General features: G+C 42.1%; 1 protein-coding gene across 6 annotated transcripts in view; it reads right to left on the bottom strand.

The window, feature by feature from the left end:
* Positions 1-22748, bottom strand: part of LOC116800892 (DEAD-box helicase Dbp80) — a 75468-nt gene that overhangs the window by 34815 nt on the left and 17905 nt on the right. For all 6 annotated transcript variants that reach the window (XM_032717261.1, XM_032717263.1, XM_032717262.1 and 3 more), the window contains 2 exons: positions 11303-11417; positions 11066-11243 (listed from right to left, as the gene is read on the bottom strand). In XM_032717261.1, coding sequence (XP_032573152.1) covers positions 11066-11243; positions 11303-11417 — 293 coding nt within the window. The remainder of the gene's footprint in view (positions 1-11065; positions 11244-11302; positions 11418-22748) is intronic.

The raw sequence follows: 22748 nt of genomic DNA, 5'->3' as shown, positions 1-22748 counted from the left end.
TGCATTAAAATTTACAAAAAGGTTGACAACACCGTCGAGCTCATCATGAGAGCCACGGTAGAGTATAATAAGACATTACACTCAGTCACAAATTTACATCCAAAATATGCCTTACACTCAGCCAACGATACTCAGAGACTGGCAATTAGGAACAGCATCGAAAAAGCGCAACAGGCTAATCTAGATAGGTTCAACCCTACTAGACAAAATCGAATTTTTGAGGTAGAAGAAAAGGTATATCTCAAAAACAACAAACGGTTAGGGAATAAACTAACTACCCTTGTTTATGTACTTCATACTTAAGCATACTTATACGTACAATAGATTTAACCTCCCGCCTTCTTACAGAGTACTCGCACTCCCAGTATATTCCTATCACGGACGGTGTTGTACTGGTGTGGGAACAGAAATATTTGCTTAGGCATTCAATTAAAGTGATCGAATTCTTAATAATGGTAGAAGAAACTAGTGGGTTGTCCGATTTATTCCCGATATATTATTAAATGTCGATACCGACCATATAAAAAGTTTATTGTATGCATTAAAAGTTCTTCATAGGATCGCCAGGAGCCTACACTTTCTAGGCAGCGCACTCAAGGTAATAGCGGGAACACCTGACGCCTCCGATTTTGAAATGTTAAAAATGTCGGAATCCCGGGTAATAGAGTCAAATAATAGGTAGTCATAAACAGGTAGTCAGGTAGTCATAAACACACAACCCCAAAATAAAATTAATGATTTAACAGAGGTAGCTAACAAAATCATTCTAGCAAAACATAATAATATGGTTGACACTCCTCACTTGTATGAGATATTGTTAGATACTGCTAGAAATAGAATGTTAATAACCGAAATTCAAAATTTATTGATTACCGTCACACTGGCTAAAGCCAATATAAAAAAGCCTGCCATTTTTAACCATGACGATTTGAAGTCTGTACTAATTGATCACCCCATAGAAATCCCCGTAATAAACCTAAAAGAGGCATTTAATATTAGAGTCTACCAGTCCGATAGTATTATCCATGTGATAAAGGTCACAATTTTCCCTGTATCACACCAACACATCATTCTGCAACTAACGGAGAACATATTAACGGAATGCAACAACGACGTCCTGGTAGTCACCGATTGCGTACTAACAACATACACATCGTACTGTAAGCTGGCAATCCACGATACTTGCGCGAAGCACTGCACTATGCAAAACACAGCCATTTAAGCCCAATCACCTTGGTAGACGACGGAGTGATAATAACCAATCAGAATCTCATTCCTACAGGCACAAAGAACTCGTTGTGGAAAGACCACAGGAACCTACAGGCACCAACAGAAACGGTTGTACCTCTCCTCTCCCATGTTGCCACGCCCACTCTAACGACCACAAGCCGCCCAAAACTGCCACGCCCACACTTATGAAAAATGTATTGATACTTTTTAGCATTTTTTTACCAAGAAAGTGGTGCTTAATCGTATTAATACCCCAGTACCTCCATGGGCCTTGCCATTCGGGTGATTCGTAAAGTAAAATTTATATCCTGGTATTTGGAAGTTGTAATTGGCATGGTTTGGAGGCTGGCAGTCAAAGGGATGTTAGTTGTAGTCGGTTCCATTACTTTGTGAGTTGTTGGTGTGAAACGATCTCGAGCTGAATCCACTCGTTTGTTTAGGCGACTCTTGAGTTCCGTGTAAACAATGCATCCTCGAAAGTTGGCTGTGTGTTTTTCGCCACAGTTGCTGCATAACTTAATTGATCTGTCGTTTTCATTCTTAGGACAGTTTACAGTACTGTGGGCATCGCTGCAAGCGACGGAGATGGATTTTAGGGTGCAGTACGCTTTGGTGTGGCCATATTCTTGACAGTTGGTGCACTGCACAGGTTGCCTGCGCTTGTGTGGCTCTTCTACAGTTATTCTTCGGTGCAGTAAATACTGTAGCTTATATATAGGATGTACTTCATTTTTGTTGTTTTTCTGACTCGATTGCTCCAGTTCGACTTTAAAGAGTGTCTGCGGCTCTTTGTTCCTGTTGAGAATGTTTATCACCGTTTTGGCGTTGAAGTTATTCTCCTTTAGTGCCGCGATAATTTCGGATGCTGTCACTGATGACTTTATTCCTTTAATGACAACTGCAATCCTTTGGCACTTTTCAGCTGGTAGGTATAGTAACTCTTTCCAGCTTCGTCCAGGTACTTCGTCACTGATCGGTGGCTAGACTCATCCTGAGTCTGCACTTTCGTTTCTTACCCATAGTAAGAGGGATAACATGGAACTTGTTTTCTCCGATGATTGAAGCTAGTTTGTTAACCAGCGCACTTGATGTTTTCTCACGTATATATATTAGTGGCGGCTTTATCTTCTTCTGCCCCTGCTCCTGCACTTCGCAGTCATCCAATAGTGCAAACCTATTTTTACGAACAGGCAGGGAAAACCCACTACAGCCACACTCGAAAAACCCTCAGATTGTTACAGGACAGCCACAAAAAGTGAGCAATAACTATATATATCTAATTGACTTCGCGGGGACAATAAACATCCCACGCCATCTAATAATCCCACTCGCCTCTGTTGATATCCCTTCTTCAAATCCCAGTACTTACAGACCACCCCTGCAGGCTGACGCCATACAACATCAACTGGATGAAACAAACATACAGAAAGTATGTGAGTTTCTACATTAAGCTAACTATCTCCTAAGCTAAGTATCTCCTTAATATCAAGGCAAACATCGTTAAAGCTAATTGTTGGGTCATGCAGCCGCCAAAACTGTGCAGTAGACTAATCTCTTATTCTTTAATATTGTAAGCCAAATTAGTCAGTGGTAGCAGTTGCGATGCCCATAGTGCAAACCGCTGTTCTCGCACGCATTTATCTGTACGGCGCTTATTCCATGTTTCTTTTGTTAGCTTCCTACGTTAAGCTTGGGCGCTGCGTTTCGGCTGTCTGCCCCGCAAATTGCCAATTCGTCGTGTTTCGGAAAAGACTAAACCTGTGCATTCGATATAGCTCTTTGTCGGCCCTAGCTGCCTTAAATAATTCGCAAAATAAACAGTGTCGTAATATAAACAAACTTTCTTCGGTTTTTTATTATTCGCAACAGCTATTGAAAAAGCTCAATAGCTAAACATTGGTGACCCCGACGTGATCGTGTTAATTTGCATGCATTAATTAATGCATTTATCCCGTTTATAAATAAATATAAATACATTAAATCGCAATCGGTTTGACAAGTGAGTGGTGATTTCGGTGATAGTGGCTGTGTTTAAGCGAGCTAGCATTACATATATACATACATACATTGCTACATATATCGTTACGTGCATTGACTCCGCTTGCATTATCGTCATTTATTTTGTGCTCATCTTCCCGCTGAACCGAATTAAAGGCGATTTGTTGCTATGCCCGCTGAAGGTGACAAAAACGGGGTGACCTTTTCAAAGCGCAAAGCCAATGCGCTGTTCAGCAGGTTGCAGAGGCTACAAACGTCGCTGTCTAATGAGACGCTAAGCGGATACGAAGAACCCACTCTTACGGTGAGACTGGAGCAGATTGATGAGCTGCAAAGTGCCTTCAATGTTCTGCATACAGAACTGAAGGAATTGGACTTCGACGAAATTGGCAGCGAAATGAGCGAGTCTTTCGATGAATTCATCGTTGAATTCAAGGCTAGTGTGCGCGCGGAAATAGCCAAACGCAATGTGCATTTCGCGCCGCACTCAACGCCTGCGGAAGGTGTTGTGCCCCACCAGTGTAGTGGTCCTCAAACGCAGACGCGTTCGAGGCCGATGCCGTTGCCGCCTGTGCAGCTGCCAACGTTTGGCGGAGGCTACGCAAACTTGGCGGATTTTTACTCCGTGTTCACGAGCATAATCGACAGCCATCCGGACCTCTCCAACATTGAGAAATTTCAACATCTGCGGTCATGTTTGAGGGATTCAGCGCTGGAAACTATCCGACCATTGGAGATTTCAAACAGCAATTACGAAGCGGTTTTAGAGTTGCTTCAAAAAAGGTTTGATAATCGGCGTCTCGTTTTTCAGGCGCACATTACCGAGATTCTGGGTTTAAAGGTAGTACGGAATGATTCAGTGGCATCGCTTCGGGAATTGTCGGACAAGTTTAACGCTCACATTCGTGCGTTGAAGGGTTTGGGCACCACTGAGCAAATCGCTGGCTGCATCATAGTGCAAGTGCTGCTGCAAAAGCTGGATGCGGCGAGCCAAGCTAAGTGGGAAGAACGCTTGGAGGATCCGGTCTTTGCCAACCTTATTCCGTCATGGGAATCGATGGCTGCATTCCTGGAACAGCGATGTAGGACTTTGGAGGCCGTGGATTGCGTCATGGCAACCTATGCGCCAGGCGTTCAGGTGGGCAGAAATCGTTCGACGCTAGTTGCTACCACCCAAAATTCTCTTGGTTGCATGCTTTGCCATAGTGCAGAGCATGCCATATATTATTGCCCGCAATTTAGAGACTTAGCGCCAGTAGATCGTCTGCGCGAGGTAAAGAGACTAGCACTTTGCCTAAATTGCCTAAAGGTAGGTCATCAGCTACGGCAATGCAGCTCGAGCCGCTGCCGCACCTGTGGAATCAGGCATCATACGCTGCTCCATCTGGATGGTCCGCCTTCCTCGCAGCCACATGTTCCGGTGTCTTCAAGCTCACACACTGAGACTTCCGTCCCGCTTTCGACTTCTTCTACTCTAATTGCCCAGGATCTAGGTAGTGACCTTGTGCTGCTAGCCACTGCAAGCGTTCTAGTGCAAAATCGGTCGGGACTGTTCGTTCACTGCAGGGCCTTGTTAGATTCTGGCTCTCAACTGCACTTGGTCACCTCTCGGTTTGCAAATCAAATGCAATTTAAAAGGTCGAGGTCGTCCGGCTCCGTCACTGGAATCGGGGATTCCAATTTCGCGACTGATGGATTCTCGGTAGGAATTGCGATTCGGTCTGTCACTTCGGATTTCTTAACGAGCATAACAGCAGTTATCGCTCCCAATATCACGGATCGACAGCCATGTTTTAATGTGGACACTGGGGACTTGAAGATTCCAGAAAACCTGCAGCTCGCCGACCCGGAATTTCTTAAAGCTCAGCGTGTTGACCTGTATAGGCTAATAGGAGCTAGCCTGTTTTATGAGCTGCTGTGCGTAGGTCAGATAAAGTTGTTGCCAGGACTGCCCCTGCTTCAAAAAACTCGTCTGGGCTGGGTTGTGTCTGGAGGCTGCGCGCGCCCTTGCGGTAGCTCCTTAATAGCTTCACGCTTTCCTTCTTCAGCCAGTAAGGAAAACGGCATTGATGTTGAACTTGATTCACTTTTGCAGCGCTTTTGGGAGGTAGAAAATTGTCCCGGTCCAATAGTTCAAGCCACTAAGGAGGAGCTAGATTGCGAGGCCTACTTTGTTAAAAATTACACCCGACTGCCAGCTGGCGATTACTCGGTACGGTTGCCGCTAAAACTCCATTTGGACTCTTTAGGAGATTCTTATCCTCAGGCTTTGCGGAGATTCTTGTCGCTGGAAAGGAAGCTTACAAAGCACCCTGGCTTGAGGGTTAAATATGCTGCGTTCATGAAGGAATATCGTGATCTGGGACTTATGTCGCCTGTGCCTGCCTCCGAGGTCAGCTCGTGCCGATATTTTTTGCCACATCACTGCGTCATGAAGGAGGATAGCACCACCACCAAGCTTGGCGTTGTCCTTGACGGATCAGCTGCCACTTCCACTGGTTACTCGCTTAACGATGTGTTAATGGCTGGCCCGGTCATCCAGCCCAAGCTATTTCACATCCTAATTCGAGTTCGCTCACAGTGCAGTGCATTGTATGGAGAGACTCCCCGATCGATGACCTTCAAGTATACAAACTCGACACAGTTACCTATGGCACCAAACCAGCCTCCTTCTTGTCCGTAAGGGCTATGCAGCAGTTGTCAATCGATGAACAGGCATCGTTTCCCATTGGATCAGAAATCCTTCGGCGTGATTTCTACGTGGATGATCTTATCTCCGGCTCAGGCACGGTAAAGGATGCTATCAGCATAATGCAACAGACGGCTGGCATTCTTTCGAAGGGCAAGCTCAAGCTAAGGAAATGGTGCTCTAACATTCCGCTTGTGCTGGAGGGTGTGCCCGCCGAGGACAAGGAGTCATTCATGAAGTTTGACGATGGTAGCGATTTCACCAAAACTTTAGGTCTCGCTTGGGATCCCGCCTCCGATCAGCTATTGTTTTCGTTATCTGCGACCTTTCAGTCGCCACTGAGACCCTGCAGGCGCTCTGTTTTGTCTGCGATTGCTAAATTTTACGATCCTCTCGGCCTGGTCGGTCCGGTAATCACAAGGTGTAAAATCTTTTTGCAGCAGCTCTGCAAGGAAAAGCTGTCCTGGGATGAAAGCCTCCCGGAAACTCATAACACGAAATGGCTTGAAATATGTCGCAGTTTTGAAATAATAAGTCATGTTAGTTTCCCTCGGTTCGTGTTTAGCGCAGATTCTGGTCTTGAGGTGCATGGGTTTTGTGATGCAGGCATTGATGCCTATGGAGCCTGCGTTTATATGGTTTCTAAAGGGAATCAAAGTTTTAGCCATTTGCTTTGTTCGAAGTCGCGCATAGCTCCGTTGAAGACTATAACAGTACCAAAGCTGGAGCTTTGTGGTGCGGATCTTCTGGCTAAAATCATGAGGGAAATAGTTGGCTTGAAAGTATTTAAAGGACGCTACTATTGTTGGTGCGACTCGACGGTGGCACTTTCCTGGATCCGAGATGAGCCCGCCAGGTTCAACATATTTGTGGCAAATAGGGTTGCTGGCATTCAGAAGCTGACAGATGTCACGGCTTGGCGTTATGTTCCAACAGCGTTAAATCCGGCTGACATCTTATCCAGAGGATCCCTGCCGTCTGAGCTTAGCGAATCGTCACTCTGGGCGCATGGACCCGCCTATCTTACGGAGCCTGAAAGAGATTGGCCAACAGCTGTTTGTCCTGACAAACCGGTGCTTGAGCTTCGTCGAAGTGTGTTCATCGTAAAGTCCCCGTACGTGGATGTAATTGCTAGCTCCAAATTTGCAAATTCTTACCCCTCACTGCAACGAGTGTTTGCATACATTTACAAATTTTGTAATGGAATTCGTCATTCTGGGCTCACCGTCGCACATATTCAAGAGGGTACTCATATGATGCTGCGGTTGGTGCAGCGCGCGCATTTATGGGAGGACCTGCAGTCCCTAAAAACGCTGGGAAGAGTTTCCTCGTCTAGTCCCATATCCTCGCTCTCGCCGTTCCTGGATCAATTTGGACTTCTTACAGTAGGCGGTCGCCTCCGGAATTCGTCATTGGACTTTGATGGCCGCCACCCGAAAATCCTTCCAAGGTCCCATCCGGTGACTCTGGCACTTATCTCGCATTACCATGAAAGCAATCTTCATGCCGGACCTCGAGCTCTTCTGGGTGCAATTCGATACCAATATTGGCCTATTGGGGGGAGGAAGACGGTTACCAAGGCCGTGAACAGGTGCATCAGATGTTTTCGGATTAAGCCGCGGCTGATAGAGCACATAATGGCGGACCTTCCCAAGGGGCGCTTGGAAGGATCTCACGCTTTTGAGGTTGCTGGTATAGACTTCTGTGGACCCTTCTTTCACAAGTCGGATAGTCGCAACAAGCCCGCGGTTAAATGGTACGTCTGCGTATTTATATGCTTTGCAACCAAGGCAGTGCATCTGGAGCTGATCAAGGATCTCTCGACAGTTGCGTTTCTGTGCGGACTCAAGAGGTTCATATGCACCCGACGGAAGCCGAAACAAATTTGTTCAGACAACGCCACCAACTTTGTCGGCGCTAAAAACGAACTTCTGGAACTTCGAAGGTTATTTCTCAGCAGCGAGGATCAAGGCTCTATTCAGAATTTTTGCCTTTCGGAGACGATTGACTGGCGGTTCATCCCTCCACGGTCGCCCCATTTCGGTGGACTTTGAGAAGCAGCGGTGAAAACGGCCAAACATCATTTCTACAGCGCTGTGGGTACGGCGATTCTGACCTTCGACGAGCTGAGGACGCTGGTGTGCCACATCTCGGCAGTTATTAACTCCAGACATTTAGTTCCCATTTCAGAGAACCCTGCCGATAGGGACGTCCTCACTCCGGCGCACTCCGGCGCCTTCGTCGTTTAACGAGCCAGATATAACGGGCCTAAACTATAATCGGCTTGACTCTTGGCAGCGCATCTCCTTCCTTCAGCAAATATTTTGGTCGCGATGGAAGGAAGAGTACTTGACGTTGCTCCAGCAGCGTTCCAAGTGGCGCACCCCAAAGCCTAGCGTAGACGTGGACAACGTCGTTCTTGGACGTTCGTTCTTCTCGTCTAAGGACGAGAATCTACCCCCAATGAGATGGCCTTTGGCGAGAGTCATGCAGTTGATTCCTGGCAGAGACGGCGTCGCTCGAGTTGCAGAATTGAGGACCGCGTCTGGAGTAATAAGGCGGGCAGTGAACAAGCTGTGTCTGCTTCCCCTTGAGGACTCTGTTGGAAGCCAAGCTTCCAACGGGGGGAGGATGTTGGGTCATGCAGCCGCCAAAACTGTGCAGTAGACTAATCTCATATTCTTTAATATTATAAGCCAAATTAGTCAGTGGTAGCAGTTGCGATGCCCATAGTGCAAACCGCTGTTCTCGCACGCATTTATCTGTACGGCGCTCATTCCTTGTTTTTTAAATCCAAGCACACCCCTGGCCTAATTGACAACAGTTGAAATATGGTCTGAAAATTGTACTAGGGTTCAGAATAACAGCACCCACTTAGAGTGTAAGTCGTGCGTATTGGGTTGATACGGAAAAGGTCATAACATTACACTTGGAGCCATTTAAGTTTAGTACATTATCACGGGAACATATTTAAAAGCTATCTAGATCGGATTGTGAGTTCAAATGGCAAAATAAGGACATTTGGAGGCTGGAGGCATATTTATTTTTTTATTACTAGGGGAAGGTCGTACACCGGATGTGACTTGGAGAATACAAGAAAAATGTCTTTTGAAGAGGACCCGTTGCGTCCGTTTTAGAAGATCAACAGGTAAACCTAATAAATCAAGTTTCAACACTAGAAGAGAATTATTGACTGAGTCAAATTCTTTACTAAAGTTAGTGGTTAGTGGCTGTTGAAGTGCATTTTTCGTCAGACATGTTGTTTCCAAACTGTTGTATGCGGATGGTGCGATCGTTACTTGATTTTTAGCTCGTTAAGAGTTGTTATTGTATGATACAAGATAATAAACCGAAACAATTCTATTATAGATTTTTTATTAGACCACATTATATTAAAAAAAAAAAAAGTTTTTTAGCAAATCGATAGAATTAAGAGGACTAATGAAAATATGAAAAAATGTCAAAACATTGCTTAAAATTGTAGGTGTGGCAGTTCTGTATGCTTATTCTCAACCTTCCAGCTTTTATAGTTCCTGAGATCTTGACGTTCATACGGATGGACAGAAGAACAGGGTCAGATCAAAGACACTAGAATAACAAGATGCGTAACGGCCATACATTGGTTTTGCACTATGCAGCCACTTTTTCGGTGACGGCCAAAATTGCGCTCCGCCCGCTCGCTTACGCTGAGAGAGTAAGAAATCTATAAATAGAAATTGCTTGCTTGTGTGAGTAAAAACAATAGACGAGAACGTGTATATGTGTGCGTACTTGTGCTCGAAGACTATTTTGAGCCAAAATGAATTCTGATCGAAGAAACGAATTTACATATTTGGAGTTTTGGACAGTTTCGTAGCAATATGACTATTATAATTTTAAAATTTTTTAAATTCGTTTTTTAAAATCGCTGCTCGAATTTGCTACCGTTTACATGAACTTATTGCATTGCTCAACAATACATTTTTTTATACACATTTGTTTTTTATTATTTTTAAATTTATTTCAAAAACTTTAATGTGTATTATAGTAATACAAATTTAAAAAATAAATAAAAATATTAAAACTGTTTATTGTAAAAGTTATATCTTGAGGCACGAAGTGCGGACACAAGCACTAATCAATCGTTGCCTTATTAATATTTCACACGTCGCAAGCTGATTACTCTAATGACAAATATTCTAATATAAAGTCATTTTTTAAATTTATTTTGGTATATTATGTATGTCGGAGAAGCCGAGCGCGATTTAGCATTCATTCAGCGTCCATATAGTCCAGCTCAGGAAGTCGCCTGTGTGTTGTCCCTTCGATCGTTCAAACCAGACTAATTAACTTAAGCATCGCCCTCTCGATGCTTTTCTTCTATTCCTCAACTTCACTTAATTATTTCATTATCCTTACTTCGTTTCCACGAAACTCTACCAACAACAACAGGCGCCATGCTCATTTGAAACACACACAAATGATGCCCACTCAATAACGGAACGCTTTCCGTGAATTTTATTATTCGCTGCTCCTTCTTAACATAACGGATTAACCACATAATTTCGGTAACATTCAAATAAGAATTCAAATAATACGTTAGATCTACTCAATCTCCGACATGTACATAGATTCAGCTATTACAATTTCTAAGCAATATTTAAATAATAATAACGTTAAGGCAATGCAAACCAATAATTTTTCAAATGGTGCAAATTGATCAAAAATAATATAGATTTAAAGTCTTAGAACTTCTAAGGTGAAGGGCATATTTTGTCAAATTTATAATGCATGAGCATACGTGTGCACACATACAGTTGTCTGCTATCACTGTAAAGTGAAAGTAAAGAGCTTTTCGCTGTTTCGCTCTCCGCTCTCTCGCTCTCGAACAAAAATTATAGAGAGCCTATAGCCACCTCTAGAGCCACGCCGAAAAAATCGTGTGTCAAAAAATCCTATGGCGTTAAACATTTTGTTATTCTAGAGTCTTTGGTCAGATCGATTCAGCTATTGATACTGATCAAGCATATATATACTTTATATGGTTGGAAACGCTTCCTCATACCGGCTTAATAATTTTCAACGAATGTGGTATATCCTCTTACCCCACGGGCAAGGGGTGTAACAAGACAAGGTGAGGTTGGGTAATACTATACAATATATACATACTTGTGTATTCGAATGCATTGATCATGATGACCTTGGGTGGCTATCATTACATCTGCTTCATCCAATACAAAAACGGTTATTTTCTTCATATCAAATAAACGAAATTTTATTCCCCAATCCAAAAGTTTTCCTGGGGTACCAATCAAAATGTGTTCTTCAATTTTTTTACTGCGGTCAACTTTAATGTAAAACGGAATAAATTTTTTTAAGTGTTTGAAATATGGTAAAATAACATACCCTCTTCTCCACGGACCGCAAATCTTAGCTTTATTTCCCGGCAAAATTGTCCCATTCGCGCAGCCACTTCTCCAGTTTGAATTGCCAACTCGTACGTAGGGGATAAACACAGAACCTGAAAATATTTGTAATTCATCACGTGAGAAATTTTCTTATTAAATATTATTAATATTATAATAGTTATAAATATAATATTATATTATTATTTAATGAAATACTATTTTACGACTCTCCTAAAAAGACACCATTATATTAAAACCAGGAGTCTTTTTTTATATCCGGTACTCGTTGACTAGAAGAGTAACTTCTTCGAAAAGTATGTCGAAGGAAGCACTTTCGAATGAATAAGTTATACTTGATATGTCGATCTGTTCAAAATAGCGTCGAGATGGCACTATAACTAGAAATATGCTGTTAAGCGTGCAGAATTTGTGCAATACGCAATGAAGTACAATTCCTACCTGCCATGTTTGTCTGTTCTTTTATACGTCGAAATCGCGGAATCTGCAAGTCCAATTTCCAGCTTTTAAAGTTTCTTAGATCTCGATATTCATACGGACGGATAGACATGGTCAGTAATCTTGATCATGAATATATATACTTTATAAGGTCGGAAACACTTCCTCTACGAGAACAGGGTATATTTAGTTACGTAGCACCTTCAACACGCAAAATTATAATTATCAAATAGTTTTTTTTTTCTTTTTAGACAAGAAGGAAGCATACACAGCTTATAGATAATGCATTTTAAACGAAAATTAGCAATCAAAATATACAACCGAAATATAGTCTCTAACTTCATGAATCCAGTAAGAAATGTAGTTGTTTTTTTTTTTTTTTTTTTTTTTTTTGTGATATATTATATTATATTTGTGATATTATATTTGTTGGTAGAACGACATATACGAATTATATACGAATGCGAATGATCATTATCATTAGCCAAATAATTGTAGAACGCTGAGCCAAAAGTCGTAGAGGCGTGCTTATATTCTACCGCAGCGTCTCTATTGCTGCACAGCCGAAGAGTTTAATTTTGTCTATCAAATTTAGCAACTGTTAGCGGCTGCGAGACCCGACATACTCTCCCCGTTGGTTGAGTGGCTTTCAACAGAGTCTGCAGATGGAGCTCATTCACTGCTCGGTAAGGTCATTCGTAACGATGACTAGTTTACGGTCATTGAAATCCAATGAATAGTTTTTCAGCCGACATTCTACTCGAAGTCCATCTCGATCAATTAAGGGTGAATGCAAGTAGAGTGAGGTAGATGGCTGTATTGTTTTAATAGTGTACAGTGATTTACGAGGGAATTTGACATGTTTTTTTTTTAGCATAAATTAATATCTCATAAACGATTTAAGATACGATGATAATTATACATACCTTTAGAATTATTATTTTTTTTACTCAATATATTCTTCCGTATCTATTTCAACGTTAAAAAATAAGTAATTTTCATATTCCTTTACACAATGAGAATCATCAAATCATACATGTTCAAATTCACGACAATTCAATGACTTCTCGCGGAAGAGGGAGTTCACCGATGGCGCATGCTTTATGTTTGCAACAGATGATTTTACATCTGCTAATTTTTAACATTTGACTGTTTATTTACACTTGTGTAACACAGCATGAACCTTTGAACAATTTTTAATCAGTAAAAAAAAATTTTTTCAAAATTAAAAAAAAATACACATTTATGTAAAAAAAAAAAGGATCAAATTCCCCATAGTGCATTTGTCTCAAAACTAGTATCGCCTTTTCCCGAAATGCTAGTGGATGACTTTGTCTTCTGAAGTTGAGATTGATCACGAATCGGTGCAGTAGAGAAGGGAACGGTAAGTAACAAAGGTTTCGGATCGTTTATCAATAGTACGGTGGCAGTATTAGCGGCGCAACATGTTTACCAAGATCAAAGACACTAGAATATTCTATTCTATTATTCTAGTGTCTGTGCTAAGATCCTGTGCCAAAAGAGCAGTAGACATTCCAGGCAGAGGGTTCTTCGGCATGTTGCGAGTTTAGAGTAAAGCGATTGTGGTGAAGGCGAGGCCAAGTTTCCCAGATGAAGCAGGGTGTGGTGCTTAGATCCGCAGGCACGGCAATTGCCGGAGTTGGACTGCTTCAGTTGATGACCACTCTTGAGGCAATTTAAACGAAGAGTCAGTCTTTTCGCTTCTTGAAATCGATTTGCTGTGTTCTTGTTCCTAAAACATAGAAGCATTGCAAAACATTTAGCATAGTTGCCATGCGATATTTCCAGTGAGCGAATGGTTTCCAGTGCAGTGTCCATCAGACATGATCGTAGATGCTGCAGGTTTTCTATGTTTGTGAGGTCAGGATGACCAGCCAGTTAGCATAGCATCCAGCGAATTTAGGAAGCCCATGAGTGGACAGCGAGGGTGCCCTATTCCGGAGTGAATGCTGCTGATGGCCACAATCACACGGAAAAATGCCGCCAACAAAGGTTGATTTGGCAATTCTTTTCGAGGCGAGCTTTAAAATCTCCCCCCAACTGAGGTAAGCGGAATTAGCAACAGCTTTCGTTAGTTGGCTCTGTACTCATTATGTAAGTGTACGAACGAAATTACTTTTAATGTTCACTGCCTCTAACTTTGTCTGAATATAATCAAATTCATACATATTGCAACAAATTGTTGTTCAACAACGCAACAACCGGGAATGAATTAAAGTTAAAGCTTTAAACAGCTTGGTATGATTTGCACTATGTGTTATTTATGCACAAATCATGTAACGAAGAAAATGCTGCACAGTTGAGGTGCCGTAAAGTTGATTGATAAGTTGAATTCTGGCGGCTACGAGACCCGAAATAGAAAATAAAAATATATATAATTACAAAATTAAATTATATATATACATACAGCACATGCTTCCTCCTCCAAACCGCGCTTGTTCCCACTACTCCTGCTGCAGTCATTGTTCTGCAAGCGGGGCCGTTCCTACATCACCTCCATCGCAGCGTCAGCATCGGACGATAGGCCAATAGGCGATAGGAGCGCTGCAGCGTACCTCTGACGATGTAGCATACGCGCGTGACTGTAGTGGAACGCGTTGACACTGTGGGATTTGGATAAGCCAAAGACACTAGAATAACAAGATGCGTAGCGCCATACGATTTTTTTGCACACGTTTTTTTCGGCGTGGTTTTAGAGATGGCTCCAGACTCTCTGGAATTTGTGTTCTAGAGTGAGAAAGCGGAGAGCTCTACAGTAAACACATTGACAGCCGCCAACTGTATGTGTGCACATGTATGCTCATGCATTGTAAATTTTACAAAAGATATCCTTCTTGCTTTGCATTGCCTAAACGTTATTATTATTTAAATATTAGAAAATATACATTTTGAAATAGTAATAGCCGAATCTATGTACCTAATATACCAAACTTAAATTCAAAAATGACTTTATATTAGAATATTTGTCATTAGGGTATTCAGCTTGCGACGTGAGAAAAATTAGAGTAGACATTGTCTAGTAGACAACGATGTGACCGCACGCCGTGCCTCAAGAAATCAATTTTCCATTAAACAGGTCTCAAATTTCTATTTATTTTATAAATATTAACTTATAACTATGTATGGTTGTATAATTTAATAAAATATATTTTTTAAAATGTATTTTCATTTTTGAAAAACTTGATTTATATTACAGATGTAATGATAACAATTCCAGATCACAACTATATTTTATCATAAGTTGAAATATTGCTAAACTTAATATTAATGCTGTAAAAGATATTACCCACAGTCTCTTGTTAACGAGACAACAAACTGGGCAAAAACTCAAAATAGGAAAGTTTGTTTCTTAGATCAAAATTGGTTTTGGCCCGAAAATCGTCCTCTAGCATAAGTACGCGCACTTATACACATTAACGTTTATTTTTTACTTACACAACCAAGCACATTCTCTTAATAGATTTCTAGCGTTCTCAATTTTACGCGGGCGGAGAAAGTGCAATTTTGCATAGTTTTTGGTTTTACAAAGTTCGTTTGTTTAAATGCTACAAATACCATTTTTACAAGGCAAGTTTACATTACTGAATGACTATTTTAGAACATACATCAAGCCTAAATTCACCATTTCCCGTTAGTTGTAGAATAAAAAGGTATACTAGATTCGTTGGAAGTAAAGTATATATATTCTTGATCAGGATCAATCCGATTAGGTCTTGCTCTCAGCATAAATATTCTAAAGACAAAGACGCGGCGCCAGTCTTGTAAATTTCTATCGATTTTTGCAGCGCCCACTATAACGCCCTAAATCCACACAAAACTGCCACGCTCACATTTTCGAAACATTTTTCGATATTTTTTTTATAATTTAGCAACGCTCGTTGGGCCCCTGAGTGAATAACCTCAATTGGCATCCCACGAGTGACCGAGTGCATGGTTTTGATATATTCTACCGTTGCCCTCAGGATTAGTTCTACTGTGTCATTGGTCTTTTTGTCTAGCTTAAGACATCTGGCAATTTCTGCCAATGTGCTGTGGAACCGTTCAACTTGGCCATTGGTCGAGCTGTGGAGTGGGGGCGCACTCACTATGTCAATGTCGAAGCTGTTCTTGAGCATTGAGGTGACAGTTTATGAGTTGAATGCGGGTTCGTTGTCGCAATATACCGTTTTGATATTGGGAAAAAAGTTGTGAGGAGTCTTAAAACTCCCCACAAATCTCGTGTAGGGGAGAGGCCTAGCAACAGCCGCGGTGCAAAGCGGAGAGCCCGTGAATTAACGGTACCCCGTTAGGTCTTGGACTCGAGCGGGCCAAGGGCACAGGGGTCGAACGGTAACGGTGCGGATGTCGGACAGGCACAAAGAAGACGCACCGTGAACTAACGGTACCGATCTGGACCTTGGACTCGAGTTGACCAAGGGCACAGAGGTCGACCGGTAACGGTGCGTGCACAAAGAGGACGCACCGTGAACTAACGGTACAACTGTTGGACCTTGTACCCCAGCGGGCCGTGCTCGAAAGGGGAAATAACGGGATCCCCCCTATAAAGCGACGGCGCAAGTGCAGCTCGGCCAGTCAGTCTCAACACGCGAGGGGTACGTACGCGAGGATAGTCGAGGAGAGTACCGGCGCGAGTCGCGCGGTCAGCGCGCAGTCGGAACGGGGTCTGAAGGCGGAGGAGAGGAGATAGTTAGTGAGACAGCGAGATCGCGTACGGAAGAAGGCGGAGCGTCGGAGTGTTAACAGAAGGACTTCGGAAGTGTGAACGCGCGGTCAGAAGGAAAGGAGCAGTGCAAGCATCGGGCGGCAAGAAGCCCGAAGGACGCGGAAGGACGATCACCACAAGCAAGTGGGGATCCTGGGAGTGGAGGAGGAGGATCTGGCGTGACGAAAGGATCAGTGGAGTCAGTGGCCAGCAAAGGTGGTCCCAGGCCGAGCGTTGCCTCGCCCGTGGACGATACACCCTGCCCCATAACATCCTACATCCGTTCCGGCCGGCAGATGGACCTTCAGAAGGGAAGGCAAGAACTTGGCGTGTCCGTAAGGGTCAGTGGAGTCAGTGGTCGGCAAAGGTGGTCCCAGGACGAGCGTTGCCTCGCCCAAGGTCGATACACCCTGCCCCATAACTTCCTAGTCTCGGCGGGCCGACTCGTCGTCCGCGTCAAGGAACAAGCAGTACCACGGAGGCAAGGCGTTGCAGGAGAAACGCCGCAGGAGTAGTGAGATCTCCGAAGATCTAATATATGAAACAGTAGAATAAACGGCTATATTAATAACCCATTGCTTTTCCTTGGTCGGGCAATCACACAAATCATAAATTTGGTGGGACGAACGCACAAACTCTCTGAGCTAGCCGCTGCCGTAGCGAGCGAAATAAGAAAATCAGTTCGTTACAAAGTTAATAATCTGCAGCAGGGCTCCTGTGATGTCCACTATTGTTCTGGACACCACTGGTTGCACTATTGCAAATTTAGAAAATTTGTCAATGCAAGTCAGGAATAGCTTCCTGTCGGTTGAGAATATGTCAATATGCACCATTTCGCCAGTGTAAATGGGGTGTTTCCCCGAGCTCTTCCTTCTTTAGGTGCCTGTCATACTTTGCTTGGGTGCAGACCCTGCAATTATCAACCAATTCCCATTTTAAGAAAACAGTAGTCACGAAGGACTTGCTTAATATTTTCCTGCGCGGCTGGGTGCGCACTATTGTGTTCTCCAGTGACGATTTCTAATTGCTCGTTCCTATCTGTTATATCTGACACGACATTCTTGCAGTGACGGAATTGGTTAGCCAGGAAATGCGTAATGAGGTCGTGTTAGAGTGGGCAAATCGCAATGAATCGCGTATACAACGTCAGGGCTAACGACTTCTTTTAGGGCAGAGACCGCGGTGTTGAAACGGGGAGAGCTTCATTTGAAGTAGAGAAAACCTCCCCAAAATTGTGTCCTTGAACTTCTTTTTAACGGAGGCAGGTACCACAATGTCATTCACGTCATTGAAGTTTACACTGAAATAGCGAAGTTTTTCACAAACGCCCTGATACTCCAGAGAGTCCTCAGCTAGGTTCAACTTGGCTCCGGCCTGAGTTAACAGGTTTAAGCCTATAATAGCGTCAAACGATTTGAGCGAATTCAATAGGAAGAATGGAGAGGTGTGCTTGAAAACCTTCATAAAGCACTTCTGCTTGATTTCGGTGGAGCCATGTATTGAGCTCATCGAGAACGGACCGGTTTTACATTCTTTAGCTCCTTTACGGACTTAATGTAATTTTTTGCCGCGCCGGTGTCAATAAACATCTTAAATTCTAAAAAATTCAGTGAGTCATCGCTTGGAGCGTACTCATTGTCATTGTCGATATCTTCGACTGCAGCCTTTGATGCCTTCTCATACTCCTGCTTGGGGTCTTTTGCCTTAGGAGTATCTTGGACAACATTATTGAGAGAGGCTTCCGCCTCTCTGGCCAGATCCAGGCAGACGGCAAGTATTGTGAGATACGAGTAAAGCTCCATCTTCGCCTCGAATTTGTTTCGTAGGATATCTACAGCTTGGTAGCACAGCACTACTGCCATTATAGGACTTGAATAGGTCGTAGGCGTATATTTTCGATTGCCTCCAGGCCACATACTCATCTTGCGTGCCACAGAACTCTGGTACGGACTTGATTATGTCAGTTGTAAGTGGTAATTCACACCTAACCTCAGCATTCACAGTAACCTTATTAAATATGGGAGGAAAAGGTATGTAATATAATAGATTTTTATCGGGTATGCAACGAAATTTATCTCGTCAGTCTTTTTTTTTTGAGCTAGGCAATAAAAGGTATGCAATATTTATTTCCTTAAAAGGGGTATGCAACAAAAATTTAGCCAAACCGAATTTCACAACCATCACGTGGCCAAACAATGAATTGTGTTTTTTTCACATGTTTTTTTTCTTTCTTTTTACGTAGTATGCTTAAAGACGCCAGCTATATCCTATGCCGAAGTTTTAAATAATAACCAAGTAACTAGCCATCAAACCAACTCAACAACTCAACCTACTATTGTACCTGGTATACAGCCTGCTTCAACTCAATTAAGCCAAACTGCACAAAATGATTTTGACGAAACAATTAATAGGCCAAATGACAAATATGATGAACATTTTCACGCTTTTATTATCCAAACTTGACAATCTAACAATCGCCATCTGGAATGCTAACGGACTTGCACGACATATACTTGAACTAAAAACATTCTTAAATGAAAAGCTAATTAACGTCATGCTCATTTCTGAAACACACTCAACTGAGAAGACTTATATAAACATACCTAGATAATAAGGCTCATGGTGGTACTGCAGTAATAATTAAAAAAAAGCATCAAGTGCATTGAGCTCGATGGATTCAAAAAGGACTACATACAGGCTACTACTATATCGACCTCAGACACAACGGGTCCAATAAATATATCTGATCTTTATTGACCACCTAAATTTAAAAATACAAAAGACCAATACCTCAATTTTCTAAGATCACTGGGAAATCGGTACTTGGCAGGAGGTGACTATAATGCCAAATACATAACTTGGCGGCCCAGACATACCACTGCAAAGGGACGTCAACTGTATGAAGCAATAAGAAAAAATAATAGCTGTCTAAATATGTGTTTAGACATAAGTAGGCAAACTATACATATGTTCTATTTATGGGCTGTAATAAACATGTCACGGGACAGCATAAGTGGAAACCACAGATGAGTACGATTGCAGCGGCCTATTGCCGGAGTGTCAAGTGACATGACCACGCGGGAGGCCTCAAACATAGATTTAAGAATAAAACTCAGCTGCATTTACCAACGCAGACTGCGGCGTCTTACGAGCGCTGCATTATATAATTAGATGATAAGAACCTATGTAAGAATGAATAAAAGGCGAAGCCCTCGCAGCAGCGAGTCAGTTAGATTCAAACACCCGAATTGAACTCAATAAGTGTACGCACAAGTGTATAGTGCGTACAATAGCCGTGCTCTAAACACAGGAGTACTGACCAACTGACACAAATAAACTACCGGATTTAATTGACTTCTGCATTACAAGAAATATAACATGCGAGAACCTAACAATAAAATCATGCCTAGACCTCTCTTCCGACCGTTCCCCAATATTAATTACATTACATGGTGGGCTAGAAGAAAGCAACAATGACTCCCCTTATTTAACCACAAAACAAATTGGAACATGTTTCGCGACATTGTGGAACAGAACATGGAAATATATATCTCTCTAACAGTAAACTCATAAGTGTTTTTGTCACTTATCCCTTTTTAGGCATTTGTCTTTTTCTGACTGTTTGTCTTCTCTATCCTCCATTATGAGTGCCGAGTGTGATCGGCGCCCGCGACGCAGAGTACCGTATTGATTCGGGTGCTCACACAACCGGGTGGCTTTCTGCATGTGCAGATGTATACTGTGTGTTTGTAAGTACCCTCGATGTGCGTGGCGGGTAGCACCCGCACACAAAATAGTTCGGTGTGAGTCGAGTGGCAAAAAATGACACCTTTGCAGTTTTCTGGTCCAGAGGTCTTTCTGTCCTTTGTAGAGCATTACTCAGCATTACTCTCGGCGCAGCGCAACACTAAAAATGGGAAGCGCCGGCTTCCCAACGCCGAACGTTCTCAGGGCAGAGAACGGGATCATGGGGTGCGTCAGCATCGTTTATGGGAAGCTACTTAGTTGCTAAAAGAATATGAACTTGATTGTTTGTTAACTTACATGTTAGCGGCAATAAAAAGCGATTGCTTATAATTTGACGCAGTGTCTCTGTTCTTTTTCAATTTAAAATTGTGAGTACAAATATACATTTTTTACATGATTTTACAAATCATTAATGTATGTATTTATGTATAAACAAAGACACTAGAATAACAGGATGCGTAACGGGTATTCATTGGGTTTGCACTGTGCAGCTACTTTTTTAGTGACGGCCAAAATCGCCCTCTCTTCGCTCGCTTAAAATTGAGAAAGTTATAAATCTAAAAATAGAATGTGCTTGCTTTTGTAAGTTAATAAATAAATGTGTATGAGTGTACGTACTTATGCTAGAGGACGATTTTCGGGCCAAAACCAATTTTGATCTAAGAAACAAACTTAAATATTTTGAGTTTTGGTCCATTATGTTGCAAAACTTTAACAAGGGACTGGGACTGCACAAACGAATAGAGTACCTTGATTATGATGTTAGTGTTCAAGTAATTGTGCCTATCGACACACATTTACTACTATAAAACAATATCCGGAACCAATTAATAGCAAAACTTTACATTCCATTGTAAAGGTTTATTTTATTATTTAAGAAAGTTCGTTCCAAACTTTTCGAGTGTGGCAAAGCCGTTAACTGACCTTCTTAGAAAAGGGGAGCCATTTCCCTTGTCGGGTCCCGAAAAGTACGCATTCTTGCAGTTAATCCTCATTCTGAAATCGAATTGCATACGGATGCGAGTTGCCATGTATTTCGGGCTATTTTATTGAACCGACAGCCGGATATCCGCGAAATCTCGTTGTCATAGTTTTGAACTGGAGACCTTGGCAATCATTTATGTTTTGTGTCGTTTCCGTATATAACCGGAACCTAAGCTTTGTTTGATATTTACCGACTACAGTTCCTTTAAGCCCTGAAAAAAAAGGCTATACATTTTCGTATTGCCCGTTGATCTCTTGAATTGGAAAGATTTAATTATTATAAAGCACATAGGCCGGGGTCAAACATGGCATTGTATATGCGCTTAGTAGGCAAACAGAGGTACTGAAAGAAGTTGAATGGATTTATAATCCGTGTCCGATTCCGTCAAGAGATGTTCTACCTTTTCAACTTAGTGGCCTATCGAACCTCGTGGCCCCGTTAAGTCTTGTGGTCTTATAATCCTCCTGCACTACTAAAGCCCTGCGGACTTTCTGAACCCTAAGGAACTACGAGTCCTTCTCAACCTAGGAAACGTTATGCACTTTGTAATTCTAAGAAACGTGTTAAATCCGTTACATTTTCCCCGGAGGTTGAGGTTGTAGGTGCATCCCCTCATGATATTGACCGAACAGATAAGAGATCAGGAAATACGTCCAGTGTGAGAGGAGTGAAAGATGGTGAAGTTGAAAATTTTGTGTTGTTAGATGGGATAGTGTAAGATAGAAAAATAAGGGGAAACTGCGTATATTTGTGTTCCAAGTCGATAGCAAGAAGATATAATTAAGAAATTTCATGCATTCTACAATCACATGTTGGTGATCATTGATGCAATACGTTCACAGTTAAATTATATTCTGTCAATATTCTGTCCGCAGTACTAAAGAAGTAAATTGATCGTTGGAAAATATTCCGAATACTATAGGCGGCCTCGTAGAATAATTTCCGACATAATGTTGATATCATGGTAGACCCAGCGGCCTCTCAGGCAAATGGGCAAGTTGAGTGTGTGAACCGTGGTCTAAGACCTATTACCGTGTAGAATACAACTAAATGCAGTGTAACACAGAAGAGGCCCCTATTACATTGTAAATTGGATGCGAGCAACGCTGTCAGCTCACCGAATATTTGGAAGAGAAATTTAGTCAAGAAAAACCGCGATATCTGGATATGGTAAGGGACGAAGCGAATGAAAATATGCGTCAGTCACTGGCCCGTAATGATAATTTTGTTGATATTCACAATGCTGATGTAACTGCAGGGCATTGTAAGAAGTGTGCACCCAAGTATCGTGACCCATATAGAGTAAGCCGCGCTTTTATATTGACCATTATGAAAGACCGTTCCCATATAAGAAAATCCTTGAGGCTGTTACGCTTAAACTAATCAATTAAACTAAAAATCAATCAAGAGACAGCTTGCCCGAATGTAAACATCCCATTTTTATTTGCCGCCTTATTGTGATATATGTAGATATATAATGTTATCGACAAGATTTCTATCGCATTGAATTAGGTAGATTTTAAGAAAGAGAAG

This window comes from Drosophila sechellia, chromosome 3L (genome assembly GCF_004382195.2).
Source record: "Drosophila sechellia strain sech25 chromosome 3L, ASM438219v1, whole genome shotgun sequence".
Lineage (NCBI taxonomy): Eukaryota > Metazoa > Arthropoda > Insecta > Diptera > Drosophilidae > Drosophila > Drosophila sechellia.
This window is presented reverse-complemented; position numbering and strand designations above follow the sequence as displayed.